Source organism: Dipodomys merriami, unplaced genomic scaffold (genome assembly GCF_024711535.1).
Source record: "Dipodomys merriami isolate MVZ:Mamm:240054 unplaced genomic scaffold, mDipMer1.0.p SCAF_8, whole genome shotgun sequence".
NCBI classification, from domain to species: domain Eukaryota; kingdom Metazoa; phylum Chordata; class Mammalia; order Rodentia; family Heteromyidae; genus Dipodomys; species Dipodomys merriami.
This window is the reverse complement of record NW_027206401.1, coordinates 20,746,652-20,762,180: the sequence shown is the minus strand read 5'-3', so window position 1 is coordinate 20,762,180 and position 15,529 is coordinate 20,746,652. Positions and strand designations below refer to the sequence as shown.

The 15,529-nt window shown below is 42.0% G+C and overlaps 2 protein-coding genes and 1 long non-coding RNA gene across 7 annotated transcripts in view; 1 reads left to right on the top strand and 2 right to left on the bottom strand.

The window, feature by feature from the left end:
• Positions 1–260, bottom strand: part of Map7 (microtubule associated protein 7) — a 139,591-nt gene extending 139,331 nt beyond the window's left edge. The window contains exon 1 of the mRNA XM_070010633.1: positions 155–260. Coding sequence (XP_069866734.1) covers positions 155–221 — 67 coding nt within the window. The 5' untranslated portion in view covers positions 222–260. The remainder of the gene's footprint in view (positions 1–154) is intronic.
• Positions 13–15,529, top strand: part of LOC138819253 (uncharacterized) — a 35,552-nt gene continuing 20,035 nt past the window's right edge. For 3 of the 4 annotated variants that reach the window (XR_011369380.1, XR_011369381.1, XR_011369378.1), the window contains exons 1-2: positions 112–315; positions 12,855–12,986. This is a non-coding gene — a long non-coding RNA (uncharacterized lncRNA). Of the gene's footprint in view, positions 89–111; positions 316–12,854; positions 12,987–15,529 lie in introns of those variants that run through there. The other variant, XR_011369379.1, reaches the window with a different exon arrangement.
• Map3k5 (mitogen-activated protein kinase kinase kinase 5) overlaps positions 3,774–15,529 on the bottom strand; it is a 187,721-nt gene continuing 175,965 nt past the window's right edge. For both annotated transcript variants that reach the window (XM_070010628.1, XM_070010629.1), the window contains 4 exons: positions 12,746–12,858; positions 7,906–8,018; positions 5,471–5,547; positions 3,774–4,820 (listed from right to left, as the gene is read on the bottom strand). In XM_070010628.1, coding sequence (XP_069866729.1) covers positions 4,760–4,820; positions 5,471–5,547; positions 7,906–8,018; positions 12,746–12,858 — 364 coding nt within the window. In that variant the 3' untranslated portion in view covers positions 3,774–4,759. The remainder of the gene's footprint in view (positions 4,821–5,470; positions 5,548–7,905; positions 8,019–12,745; positions 12,859–15,529) is intronic.

Below are 15,529 nucleotides of genomic sequence, written 5' to 3'. Positions count from 1 at the left end.
GGGCGGGGACCGCGCGCGCGGAGAGCCGGCCGTTCCCGGCGGGCCGCGGCCCGGGCGGGGGTCGCCGGCGCCGCCTCCACCCACCCCGGTAAGCCCCCCGGACCCCCTTCCCGCGCCCCGGGATCCCCCCGACGCGGTCCGGCCGCGCAGTCACCTGTTTCGCTCTGCGCAGCGCCATCGCCGCCCCAGTGGCCGTCGCCGCCAGCTCCCAGCTCCGCCATGGTGCTCCGATGACGCGCCCGGCGAAGCCGCTCCGCCCTCTTCCCCGGCTGCGCTCCCGCCGGGCCCCCGCCTCCCGGGCCCGCGGCCACACAGGTGAGCGCCGTCGGAGGCGGGCGGAGGGCGGGGGCAGTGAGCGTCGGCCCGCGGCGGCGGCGGCGGCGGCGGCGGCAGCGGCGGAGGCGGCTCGGGCCCGCGGCGCCCTCTGGCGGGCAGGTGCGGCGTCGCAGCCGCTCGAATCGACGCGGCCGAGTGTGGGCTGCAGAAATGGCCCGCCGAGCCCGGCCGCCCCGGCCCGCAGGCTGCCGGCCGCCGCTGCCCACCCGCGGCGGAAGGTCTTCCGACGGCGTCCGCGAGGCGCTGCCCGACCGGCGGGGAAGACGGAGGAGCAGCCCAGGTGCTGAGCCCCGAGGCGCGCTCCTTGAACCCGCTCAGTGTGGGCTTCGCGGGAACTGGAGTTGGCGGTGGCCCGGAGCCCGAGTACGCGGCGCGGTTCCACGCCGGGGCCTCCGCCCGCGCCCGCCGCCGGTCCGCAAGCGAGAGGAGCCGGGCGGGCTGCGGTGGACGTCCGGATCCTGGGTTTCCCCTCGGTGAACTACCTTGGGATCGCTGGCTCGCGCGGTGAGACCAGAAGAAGAACAGAGTGTGTGTGTGTTTTAAAGACACACTGGCGGAGGAGCAACGAATACTGTGTCCTCACAGGCCTGCGAATGATAAGCAACGAGATGCCGAAGAAGAAAAGTAACCCTACATGAAATGGAAACATCGGGAACCTGAACTCCTGCAGCGTCCAGTTCGGGCTGATTGCACAGAAATGCACCCCCCCCATGCACCCCCCCCCCCGGATGAACACAGCCCGCGCTCGCCGCTCGGAACGCTTGCAGCACCGCAGGGGAAAGGGGGGGACAGCCACGAGGGTTAGAGCCCCGCGCGACGTCTCCCCAGTTCCTAATAAGCTAATCAGTCTTACTAGACCTGCAGCCAAAAACAATAAAACACCTAGTAGGCAAAGGGACTTGTAAAACCCAACACACACACACACACACACACACACACACACACACATTTAACCTACTATATTAAACTTCAGGCACTTATGTGTGCACATGTGTGCACCAGTACTGGGCTTGAACTCAGGGACTGAGCTTTTTTTTTTTTTTTTGGCTCAAGGCTAGTCTTCCACCACTTGAGCCACAGCCCCATTTCTGACTTTTTCTTAGTGGATTGGAGCTAAGATGTCTTCAACGTTTATCTGCCTAGACTGGCTTTTAAGATCTTCAGATCTCAGTTTTCGGCTGTAACTAGGATGAGGCTCTTTGAATATCACATTCTCTGAGCTGAATTTGGAGTTGAACTATGTGGCAGACCCACTGGAAAAGGAAAGTGATTTGTTTTCAACTTTCTGCTTAATTACCTATGAAATGAATAGTGAGGGTCTCCCTTTTTGACCAAGAAAATAAAGGTCAAATAAAATAAAGGTTGACATTTATGGGTTTTTTTTGTTTCACTTGTTTTGGTGGATGCTTATCTATAGTCCTATATGTCTCAGTCTGTCCCAAATTAAACAAAACTAAATACAATAGGGAGCACACCAAGATCCCACACTTAGGCCCTGGACAGATTATTTGTGTTAAGCCTAATGCACTGTCTGCAGTGGGGTGGGCTGTTAGTGACTATGCAGAAATGGATGACATCTGGTAAATGTCAAACACCATCACTGTGTACTTCAACTTGTATGTGGAACACAAGCCATCTGCCCCAAGCTGCTACATCCATCTCAAAAAGTTGTCAGATGTCCCCTTTCCAGTGGAGAAGCTGAGCCTCTCCCTTCCTGACCCTCTTTAAAACCTCCTAAATGTCTCTGCACCCAGAGGACTCTAATTCAGACCAATTCTTCCCTTGACATCGTATCATATCAAATTGATCGTCATATGTCTTGTTCACCAAAAGTCATAAAAGTTTGGGCTCTTGTCACATTTCTTTTTTAAAAAAAGCTATAAATGATCATGAACTTGGGGGACAAAAACTGTGTCTTGTTCATATATCCAGTAAGTATGTACTATTCAATATGTATGTAATGCATGCTTTTTTTCCCCTAGAACTTTGAACTCGAATCCATTATTGATTGCTTGAATTTGTGTATTTTTTCATATTAACAGTATCAGCTACAGGCCCATTTTAGGCATACTAGACTTCAGATGGGAGAATAGACTTAAACCTCTTAAGGAATAGGTTGCAGTTTCCTCTCAGGTTCTTGGATTTGGACAGACCAAAGGAAAACCCGGGACTTATTCTTTCCACCACACTCTAACAGCCAGTGACTGTAACAATCTCTTTATTCCCCATGTAGAAGGGGAGTTGCATAGGACATGGGATTGGATTAGGAGGTGGGCTTGGATTGTGTTAGGTCCTATTCTAGACCAATAAAAGCATTTTTTTCTGAGGTGGTGCTAGAGATTGAAAGCAAGGCCTCATAAGTGCTTTTAGGCATTTGCTCTGCCCCTTGAGTGTCATCCTCAGCCCAGGTGGCACCAACTACATTGACAAGCACCTGGGTCATTTTAACAGGAAGCCAGGTTAAAAACGCTTGACCTCAGTTGATGGTAAAGGCCTTCCCAGTACAAACCTTTCATGAACCTCAGTCCACATGGAACTACTTCTGTGTCCTCAAGACACAATGTGTTGACAAAAGCCTAATGATGCTGCATGGGAACAGAGTATGAATCATGGGGGCATAGAGAATATCCACCCACTGAGAAGACGCCAAAACCAGATAGCTAGTTAAAAATGGGTAGCTTAGCCCTGTATACATATAGTCTAAAAGAAGTCCTTAAACATTAGGACTGGTCAGATGAACTGTGTCTTGGTAACAAGGGAACCTGGAGTCAGATGACACTGTCACTTCCTTTAAAATGTCCAGAGGTGTGCAAGGCACCACTATGCTTCAAGGTCGATATTTATTTAAAAAATAGAAATACTTATGTTGCTTTTCTGTGTCAAATGAAAGCATTCATGACAATATATGGGATACTCCAAATGCAATAGAAATTATATTGTTCCTTGATTTTTCACAAAGAAACAAAGCTGACTCCTCTTTTATCAAAGATGGTTTTGTCTGAATCAAGTCATGATACACAAGCAGTTGTAAGCTATGTCTGTCCTCTGAAGGTAAATGTGTTTATTTCATCCATCCATCTAGAACTTCTGATGTCAACCCGTTAACATGGGCAGACTCATAAAAATATAACCCTCAGCTCAAAAATCAAAGAATATCCCCCAAGTATGAGAACCCCATGAAGGAGGCAGAAAGAAAATACAGTTCTCTCTATCAAGATGTTCTCTGTGGACTTCTTAAACTACATAATAGTCCAAGATAAGTTGGAGCCTTGAGAAAAGCACACCAACTTTCCTTTATCCTCATTTTTTTCCCATGCTTTTTTTTTTTTATCCACTCTGATACTCGAGAAACAATCTGGACATCAGTTATCCTTCTGAAGAAATGACTAGAAATTTTAACCATCTATGTAGATCATCATGACAAAATAAAAATTCTTTGAAATTTATGAAAATGGTACATTGACATCTTTTTATTATTATTTTGTTGTTTTCTTTATTATAGAGTAAATATGGTACAATGGATAGCTTTAGAACAAGCTAACATTTTTATGATCCAGGCAGATGCAACTGGTGCAGGTCAGTAGTACACAAATGACTCAAACAAATGCACTGAAGGCCAGAAACTTAGGTTACAAAATCTAGTCACTATTACAATTAGTACAGATAGTACAGATAGTACATTGCTCTCAGGTTCTGCCCGCTTTTAAAAAAAATCAACTTTATACAGTGATTGAATTATACACTTCTACTCAAGTTCTTACAAACACATATTATCCTAAGGTGTGGTCACATTTTGGTTTCGCTCCAGTGGTCGTACACAATCACATGAAATGTTCCATCCATTTCGTGTGAGATAAACTTCTGGCTGAAATAGAATAGCTGCTGGCTTAAAAAAATCTCCATAAAAGGGTTTAAGTTGAAAAATAATCCTCCACATTAGAATTCTCATTAAGATTATGATTTGAAAGTCTTTATGAAGAATCCTTAAGAAGCTAGGTGCTGGTGGCTCATGCCTGTAATCCTGGCTACTCAGGTGGCTGAGATATGAGGATTGTGGTTCAAAGCCAGTCTATGCAGGAAAGTCTGTGAGACTCTGATCTCCAATGAACCATCAGAAAACCTGAAGTGCAGCTGTGGCTCAAAGTGGTAGAGTGCTAGCTTTGAGGGGAAGAGCTCAGGGACAGCACCCAGGCCAAGTTCAAGCCCCACAACCCACCAAAAAAAAAAAAATTCTTAAGAATTGTAGAAGCAGAAGCAGAAAATTTCAGGATGTTTCTCTGGTTGTTGTTGTTGTTTAACATGTGTAAACAAATACTGATTTTAAAGTGCAGCTTCTTTCTCCTCTCACTTCGATTCTTCCTACCCCAAGATCAGTCCTGTATTCACTTTCAGAATCTCCAACGAAGATTAAATTGAGTGAGAGTCAAATGTGTTTGTTTCGAAAGCAAATGATGGCCTTCCATAAGGTACACAGCATTCCTCCCCTGTATAAAGATACAAGAACAAGGTGAAGAAAACTCATTCTCCCTAGAGACACTGCCCTTGACATATAAAAGAGACTTCTTAGCTTTCAGCTGCTTTGGTTAAAACAAGAAGATCCCAAAAGCCTATGAGTCATTATGTATCAGTTTTGTATATATTTTCTCCTCATCCCTTGATCATTCCTACAAGTTTCTAGGCCCCCAAATTACATTTTAGATTGTCTCATTTCTGAAATATGTCTTTAGAGAGGTGGGTGTGAATTATGGAGACACCTGGCCTTGTAGAGAAGAATGTAAAAAAAGAATTCACATCTGATTATACCAAGTTTTTTGGAGGGTGACTCAACACCTCATCCAATATTTCTAGAGGTATGAGATAATCGTGAACTAAATTAGAGCATGTGCTTACAACAGCTTTAGAATAATACCTGTGTGGTTTTAGTCTATGTAGTAGTTAAGTTAGCAAAATCTTTTAGTTGATTTTTACCTAGTAGTATAAATGTACTAGTTGCTAGATTATCCCCAAATAGCCAGGCCCAACTAATTCCACACAGCTAAAAACAAGAGAGCTGGCAGAGCTCATTAGAAGCCCAGGCCCTGAGCACTCAGCTCAGGACTCTTCCCATCAGGGCAACTTAAGACAAAAATGGCACCTTAGTCTCAGGCATTTTAAGTCATCACGTGTCACGTAGTAGAGAACATCCTCTAGTGTATAATCCTCGGCCAAAAACTGTAGAGAAAGTAAAATGAAGTTCAGATGTTTTCAGTAATAAACTCCATCCAAAACTCAGACACTGGTAATAAATACAAGCGAATCTAAAAGGAAATCCACTAATACATACTCTACTGGAATTGTCTGAGGAAAACTTCCCTATTATTTGACTTAACAAAATAATTAAAATGAACCCATGGGACTTCTCAATGCATAAAGATTACACATGACTTAGAACTGCTGAAGAGGCTTCTAATGAACAGTTACAACTCACTAGTAATTATATCTGCTGCTCATAATTTGGTTCTTGAAAGCTTTTATTTTTCCCCAAGTGGACCAAAAAATGTCTCTGGAAAGTTATTGTTTTTTTCACAGCTAATAAAAGAGACTTGTCTATTATTCACTGCAATATCAGAGTCCTGAATATGAAAAGCTTTTAATTTGTTTTTTTGTTTGTTTGTTTTGGTGCCAGTCCTGGGGCTTGAACTCAAGACCTGGGTATTGTCATTGAGCATTTTTGCTCAAGGCTTGTGCTCTACCTCTTTAGCCACAGCCTTGCTTCCAACCTTTTGGTGGTTAATTGGAGATAAAGAGTTTCACAGACTTTCTTTTCTAGGCCTGGCTTTACATTGTGATCCTCATATCTCAGCCTCCTGAGTAGCTAGAATTACAGGCGTGAGCCACACTTGTGACCAAGAGAACTTTTTAGTTTTTTTTAAAATTAAAAATTACTTTTTGGTTTCAATATAGTCTATGGTCACTGGTTGATACATATTGTTGCCTAGTTGTCTTGAACTATCTAAATTGAGCCATAGCCTTAAGATTTTCTAAGCTGGACATATATGTGCTATTGTATATACTGAAGATAAGATTTACTACTACCTTGTAGTTTGCTTTCTAAGAAAGATATTTGATATTTCATATGTTTGAAGGTTTCACAGGCAAGATGGACTCTGCCTCTTCCAATAATACCTTTCCAGTGTTTACTACCTCCCATTTCCATTCACATAATTAGTACAGATGATCCTCCTCCACACCCTTTGCAGTGGGTGCATTTTTATACCCCTTTGACAAATGAGGGCTCTAAGGATAAAGTGGTAAAAATCATTTAGACAAATTATATAACCAGTACAGATGGAGTGAGTAGCTGAAGATGTAATTTAGCAAAGATGTAAGTAAGATGCAATTAAGCAAAGCTGTTTACAAGGCACATAGACTGAAATATAATAAGCACTCAGAGTGTAGATTACTTTGACAGATAGATGATTTATAATGGTCTTATGCCATTCTAGATAATTTTCTGTGGTTTTGTGTCATTCTGAAGTGAATATCATTCTACCTCAGAGCTTGTCCACAAACGAGGCTGTTTGTTAGGCCAGGTATGGTGGGTCATGCCTGTAATCCCAGCATATAAGATACTGAGGCAGGAGGATTCTGAGTTAGAGCCTAGCCTTATTTTCAGTTCAAAAACATTACCATCCTTAAAGGGTGTGGACAACAATGCTTTTTGCTGCTTCCTTGCCTTTTTTTTTTTTTTTTTTGGTCCGGTTGTGGGGCCTGAACTCTGGGCCTGAGCACTGTCCCTCAGCTCTTCAGCTCAAGGCCAGTGCTCTACCACTTGAGCCACAGCGCCACTTCCGGCTTTTTTCTTTTTGCTTATGTGGTGCTGAGGAATCGAACCCAGGGCCTCAGGCATGCAAGGCAAGCGCTCTACCACTGAGCCAACTTCCCAGCCCCTTCCTTGCCTTTCATATTCTGCACCTGCAGGTCCAAATGATGTTCCCTTCCTTACCCCTCCCAGAAAAACCTGATACATACATCTGCCCTCCTTTATTCCTATACATTCTCTTAGACTCAGCCACCCTCTTCCTGAAAGACTTCCCAACCTGCTCCCCCTCCCCAAGAACTCCCACACCCTTTCCTGCATAGAATTTTCCAATGTATACTGATATCTGTTTCATGGTATTGGGATTGAATTTGAGGCCTTGTGTTTGCTACACACGGGCTCTATGAATTAAACCATCCTCCCAAGCCCTTTGCTTTTTTATGTTTTTATTTTTCTTTTCTTTTTCCTTGTTTTCCTCAGGTAAGGTCTTACACTTTTGCCCAGGCTGGCCTTGAACTGTGATCCCTGTACCTCCACCTCCACAATAGCTGGGATTACAGGTGTGCGTCATCACACTCAGCCCCACATTTTTTAATCTGTGGAACTATCTGAATTATCATCTGCCTGCCCTACAAGCCACAGCCAGGACAGGCTGCCTCTGACTGTTCACCAATGTGCCCTCTGTGCTTGAAGGGTGTTTGTTTGGCTTGGAAAAGGCACGTGATACTATGAAGGAAAGCCGAAGAACACAGAATCACGGTTTTCTTTACCCGACTAATAGTATCTTCATCAGCTCCATTTTCTCTGAGCCAAGCAGTAAGTTCAGAATCTTCAGTGGTGGTGCCAGGAGAATTTAGGTGACATGCAGGCAATCCAGGAATATCTAGAACCAAATTAGGGAGAGATAGGTATTCTTTGCTTCATCTGAGAGAGGCTATCAGAGATTCTCACAGCCCACAGAGATTTATGCACAGTTTGATTTTGCACTGTCAGAGAATAGTTAATAGAAACAATGGAGATTAGCAGAACTAATGATAATTTTATAAATTAAACTCAGACTAGTTAATCTGGTAGTAAAGTGGGAGTCAGAAGCACTAATGTAACAGTACTCCAAATTTATGCTTTCATATAAATTCTATAGTTTCTTAGAATAAACTCTATATCAAAGTTTGTCAGTACTATTCATTTCATGCAACAAAGGTGATCTACACAATTATCAGAGAACTGTAACATTATAATCTCTTTTATCACTATGTATATTAACATAGAAGAACCATCATCTGAACAAATAACCATGAATTATATTTTCTTCTAAATTGGCTAATTAAAATCCTCTAAAGAGTACTTTTTAGTTAGGAGAGATGGGGGAAAAAGATGAAGGGGTGGCACTGATCAAGAAGCATGGTACTCATAAATTGTTACATTGAATCGAAACCCCCTTTGTAAACTACTAAGAGATAATACAACATAAAACATTAATTTATACCTCCAATTTCTTATATAATTTTCTTCAGAGTTTGAACCTATCACTTCTTATTACTATATCTTTATGCTATTTAAGCTTCTTCAACATATAAAGAAAAAAGCTGGACGGAATTTTACAAGGCCTTCAAAGCAGAGCTCACACCAATACTCCTCCAACTCTTCAATGAAATTGAAAGAGAAAGCTCACTACCGAACACATTCTATGAAGCCATCATAACTCTCATCCCAAAACCAGGCAGGGACTCATCAAAGAAAGAGAACTATAGACCCATTTCTTTGATGAACATTGATGCAAAACTTCTCCACAAAATTTTGGCCAATCGACTTCAACAATTCATCCAAAAAATCATACACCATGATCAAACAGGATTCATTTCAGGGATGCAAAGCTGGTTCAATATACGCAAATCAATTAATATTATTCATCACATCAACAGGAGCAAGAATAAGAACCACATGGTTATCTCAATAGATGCAGAAAAAGCATTTGACAAGATCCAACACCCCTTTATGATGAAGGTTCTGGAAAAATTAGGAATCTATGGATCATTCCTCAATACAATAAAGGCTGTATATGACAAACCTACAGCCAGCATTATACTCAATGGTGAAAAACTAAAGCCATTTCCTCTTAACTCAGGAACAAGACAAGGATGCCCACTCTCTCCACTTCTCTTCAATCTAGTATTAGAATGCCTAGCTACAGCAATAAGACAAGATGCAGACATAAAGGGGATCCAAATAGGGAAAGAAGAAATAAAACTCTCCCTCTTTGCAGATGACATGATCTTGTATTTAAAGAATCCCATAGACTCCACTCCCAAATTAGTCAAGCTGATTCAAAACTTTGGCAAAGTAGCAGGGTATAAAATTAACCCTCAAAAATCAATGGCTTTTCTATATGCCAACAATGAGAAAAGTGTGGCTGAAATTAGGAAAGCAACTCCATTTGTAATAGCCCCACAAAAAATAAAATACCTAGGAATTAACTTAACCAAAGAAGTGAAGGACCTCTATGATGAAAACTTTAAAATCTTGAAAAAGGAAATCAACACAGAACTTAAAAAATGGCAAAACCTCCCATGCTCCTGGATTGGCAAGATTAACATCGTGAAAATGGCAATACTTCCCAAGGCTATCTACAAATTCATCGCAATACCTATCAAAATTCCACCCTCATTCTTCAAGGAAATAGAAGAGGCAATCCAAAAATTCATATGGAACAATAAAAGACCCCGAATAGCAAAAACGCTCCTCAACGGAAAGAACACTGCTGGAGGAATATCAATACCAAATTTCAAACTCTACTATAAAGCCATAGTAATCAAAACAGCTTGGTATTGGCATAAGAACAGACCTCAGGACCAATGGAATAGAATTGAAAACCCAGAAATGAACCTACAGACCTATAGCCATCTAATCTTCGATAAGGAAGCTAAAACAATAGAATGGAAGAAAGACAGCCTCTTCAGTAAATGGTGCTGGCAAAATTGGTTAACTACATGTAGAAAACTAAAGCTAGATCCTTATATATCACCCTGCACCAGAATCAACTCCAAATGGATCAAAGACCTTGAACTCAAAGCAGACACTCTGAAAACATTACAGGATGGAATAGGAGAAACCCTAGGTCTCCTTGGCTCAGGTCGAAATTTTCTGAATAGAGACCCGGAAGCACAACAAATCAAAGAAAGGTTGGACAAATGGGATTGCATAAGGTTGCAGAGCTTCTGCAGGGCAAATGACATAGCTAACAAGATCAATAGAAAGCCCACCGATTGGGAGAACATCTTTACTAGCCATACAACGGACAAGGGTCTCATATCTAAAATATACTTGGAACTCAAAAAATTAAACCACCCAACAACAGATCCTCAAAGAAACAACTGCCCAATAAATAAGTGGGCAAAAGACTTAAAGAGAAGCTTCTCTGAAGAAGAAAGAAGGATGGCCAATAGACACATGAAGAAATGTTCAACATCCCTAGCCATAAAAGAAATGCAAATCAAAACAACATTGAGATATCACCTCACTCCAGTTAGAACAGCAAAAATCAAGAACTCTAACAACAACAGATGCTGGAGGGGATGTGGACAGAAAGGAACCTTACTTCATTGTTGGTGGGAATGTAAACTTGTTCAACCACTTTGGAAAGCAGTATGGAGGTTCCTCAAAAGACTTCACATAGATCTCCCCTATGATCCAGCAATCCCACTTTTGGGCATTTACCCAAATGTATACAAACAAGACCACACTAAAGCTACCAGCACAACTATGTTTATTGCAGCATTATTTACCATAGCTAAGATATGGTAAATATCTTAGATGCCCCTCAGTAGATGAATGGATCAAGAAAATGTGGTATATATACACAATGGAATTCTATGCCTCCATCAGAAAGAATGACATTTCCCCATTTGTTAGGAAATGGAAAGGTTTGGAAAAAATTATATTAAGTGAAGTAAGCCAGGCCCAAAGAAGCATAGGTCCCATGGTTTCCCTTATTTGCAATATCTAGTATAGGTATGAGTCAAGCGGAAAAGGTCAGATAATGTGATGTTAGGAAAATGAACCCTTAAATATGTATTTTAATGTTTTCGTTTCTTTCATGCATGTGTTTCTAACACATTTATAAGATTATTTCTTTGTTGCTTTGTATGTCCCTCCCCCACAGTGTAACCCCCGCTTTCACTATATTTGATGTCAGTATAACATGTGGAGGAGATGGGGACAAACAAGTCGTTTAAGGATTCAGGTGGACCTGTTGCAACAATGAGAAGTACAAAATGACATGTCAAAACCAACTTTACAATGTCGGTGTGTGGGGGGGTGGAGGGGTGTATAATTGGGTGGGGGGAGGGGGGAGGCTGGGAAGGGAGGTGAAGTGTAAACAAAGGAGGAGGCTGCAATGCTTGGTAAGAAATGTATGCATTATCCTGCCCATGTAATTGTAGCCCCTCTGTACAGTATGTTCTCAAATAAAATAAAATAAAATTAAAAAAAAAAAAAGAAGCTGGATTTCACTGAATACAAATGCAAAATAACAAAAATAGTATTGTCTCACTGACAACTCTGAAGAGAAATAAACACCGATCATATCAGTGGGAGGTGACTATGGGGTGACTATGTGCTTTATATGCATGCACAAAACTAGAACAATGAAACCCGTTGAAATTAATATTTATTTGTCAGTTGTGGGGCCTAAACTCAGGGCTTAGGTGTTGTCCTTGAACCTCTTTGTGCTCAAGACTGCTGCTCTACCAGTTGAGCCACAGTGCTACTTTCAGTTTTTGAGTGTTTAATTGGCGGTAAGAGGCTCACAGAGACTTTTCTGCCTGTGCTGGCTTTGAACTGTGATCCACCGATCTCAGCCTTCTGAGTAGCGAGGATTACAGGCATGAGCCGCATGTACCAAGCTGGAATTGTTGTAAGAAGAGGGAAGGAAATAGGGGAAAGAACTGAAGGGATGAGTTTGATCAGGGCACACTGTATGCACTTCTAGGAAAGTCACAACAAAACACCCTTTGTACAACTAATATATGCTAATACACAATCTTTAACAAATCACTGAATCAGTGGAAAGCTCTCTTTACAATATATAGCCTCAGGGAAGGTGATCTTAGGAGTCATACTTTTTTTTTCCTTTTGGCAGGACAGAGGTTTGAACTCAGGACTTTGTGCTTGGTAAGCAGGTACTCTACCATTTGAGCACTCTGCCATCCCTAACATACTGTTTATTTTCATGATAAGTCACAATTTTTCCTCAGGTGGGCCTGGACTGTAATCTACCTATCTGTGGTTCCCTTGTCTCTGGGATGACAGGTGCGGGCCACTGCTCCCAACTGTTGGTTCAGTTCAGTCTCAAACTTTTAAGCCAGGGAAAGCCTTGAACCAGAATCCTCTGCTCTTTGCCTCCCAGTTAGGATTTCAGGCTTGAGCCCCTGTGCCCAGCTGAACCATACATTTTCACTGTGCTTAGAAGAAATGATAGTTTGCGCTTCTCATTGTGACACAAAGGAGAGATGCTAGTTAAACGTCATAACATAAAACTGCCTGTTGCCGCTTCTCAGCTTCCCATGGCAACCTTGGTCAACCAAGTTTATTTTGAAATTCCCACCTACTTACCTATTGGTTGAGATTTAAGTTTCAAGTGTCTAATTTCTTGGTTTTTTTCTTCAATAGCTTGATGAAGGAGTGCTTGTAATTCTTTCTCTTTCCGAACTAATTCTTCCAGTAATCTGCAGAAGAAAATTGTATTGGTTGATGTGATAATAAAGCTGAAGGCATCAATGATCTAGCATGAGCTTCCCAAGCTACAAGCATGGACACCGTGGATTCTTACAGAAATTCAGAGCTCTGGAGTGAGGTAGGAGATGGTGCCTAATGAGCCCCCAGGAGACAGTGATGCTCTGGACTTGCTCTAATTCCATCCAGGAGCAAGATCTGTCAGATTGTGCTTCTAGGCACGAATTCAAAATCTCCCTTTCACATGCCCTCCCCAAATCTTCAGAGATACTTGTCTACTGTTTGCCTTTTCATTGTTCATAAATGTCAAAATGACAAATAGGGGGTATTAACAGGTGAGTATTTTACATGCAGGGCCCCTCATCAGAAAAAAATGGCAAATATAGATAATCTAATAATCAACTCCACGCAAAAAGGTAGCCACTCTTGTGAAGCTATGACAGCTTGGAGGAATGGGTCCCTAGAAGACCACCTGGCAGGTGACAAGTCTTCACCAAATGTTAATGGCTATTGCTACAACTGTGGCTGTGATTAACATTGTTCTTCCCATTTCTGGGACAGGGGTAGGATTAATGAAGTGGGTGTTACTGTGTTTACTGTACAGTCCATTCTAAACTGCCATCAATACCAAAGAAGCAAGAAGAAACTATGATATTCATATCATAGCTCTTACCCCTGGAAGATTTGCCTTGGGCTAAGAACAAATCTATTTACTATGTCTGACACTATCTCTTGGAGAAAGCCCTCCAAATGAAGAAAAGAGATGCTCTATGTTTTTAAGAACAAAATCCCTTGAGTAAGTTGTATTCAGAACATTAATATTTTTTTTTGAGGTGGGGGGGTCTGGTCGTGAGGCCTGAACTCTGGGCCTGGGTGCTGTCCCTCAGCTCTTCATCTCAAGGCTAGCGCTCTACCACTTGAGCCACAACGCCACTTCCAGCTTTTTTCTTTTTGCTTATGTGGTGCTGAGGAATTGAACCCAGGGCCTCAGGCATGCAAGACAAGCACTCTCCCACTGAGCCACCTTCCAAGCCCTAGAACGTTAATATTTAAATCACATAATGATTAGTCAGCTCACTAAGATTAATAATTGCATCCCCTAAAGTTCTCTTTTTTTTTTTTTTTTTTTTTTTGGTCTTGGAGCTTGAACTCTGGGCCTGGGCGCTGTCCCTCAGCTCTTCAGCTCAAGGTGAGTGCTCTACCACTTAAGCCACAGTACCACTTCCAGTTTTCTAGTAGTTTATTGGAGATAAGAGTCTCATGGAGTTTGCTGTCCAGGCTGGCTTTGAACCGCAATCCTCAGATCTCAGCCTCCTGAGTAGCTAGGATTACAGGTGCCCGGCTCCCTAAAGTTCTTAAAAACTGATTTTGTTTCATCTCCTGGCTATTGGTAGACTTAACTCCAGACTACGTTCCATCCAAAAGTCGGTTTCTGCTTTGGATGATAGACTTTGAAGATAGCATGATGCAAATGAGATAGGCCTGGGCCTGTGTCCTGGCTCTGCCAGGCATTTCCCATCTTAGCCTTACACAACTTAACCAAGCCTCTGGAATTGCAAAAGGAAAATGTCCAAAAGAGCGGCTGTGAGCATTAAATGAGGGAAAGTTCCTAGCACTAGCCTGGCCTTTAGTAGCGGCTACTTTGTGCCCTGCTAGAGCATCAGTCCTTCCAGGCCTCATCCAGCTGTGGTCCTGCGCTTCAAGCTCTACCTCATTCCCATAAAGCTGAGGCTCTCAGGAAAGAAGAGGAATCATAGTAGAGTGGGTGGCTGAGGTAAAAAACAATGAGAGGCAGACAGAGACAGTGGGTTGCAGAAGACAGGTAAGTAACAACACCTACAGAGTAAACTCAGCGCACAATTAAGTGGATTAAGCGTCAGGAACTGAAAGCAAGAGGGAGAAGTAGAGAGTGGGAGGGAGATTCCTCCAACAATAACAGTAATCTATCAATGGATAGAAAGCTCTGTTTGAATTGTTTAGCATATATATATATATATATATATATATATATATATATATGCTGGTTAATATACATGCAGAAAAGAGTGATAGCATATTGCTATTATTTTCTCAAAGAACACAAAATTATTTCCTAGAATTTAAAATGTTTATCTAGACTAGGCAGTTTTTTTTATCTTTAAGAGCCAGAATTTAATGATAGAAGTAGAGTACTGAAGGGCCTCCTCGTTTGCCATTCAAACCCCCTAAGTGTATATTTATTTAGTCCAGTAGTTTTAGTTTTACCATGGGTTATTTGGGAAATACTGAGCAATGAAGGCAATTGTCTGCCTCTCTGTTCCAGAAAAGTATGGTAAGAAACCACCATAAGGTTTTCACTCAGGTGAGTAAAGCTAGGTTGATGGGTTTTTCTGGAATTCCAGGATTTAGAAATTAGATAACAAATGGATACTTCTAAGTTTTAATAATGTTCTCACATCTCCTTGTGTGAAGTGAATTTTACACAAGCATATATTTAAACAGAAGGAAGACGTATATTCTAAAGCCATTTCGTTTCTTCCGGCCATTTAGAATTATTGATGACCTAATCATCAAGAGCTGTGTAAACCTGATTTACCTTTATCAGTGATCATTCGCAACATTCTGAGCTTAAGTTTTGTGTGTATGTTTGTGTCAGGACTGCAGCTTGAACTTAGTGCCTCACTC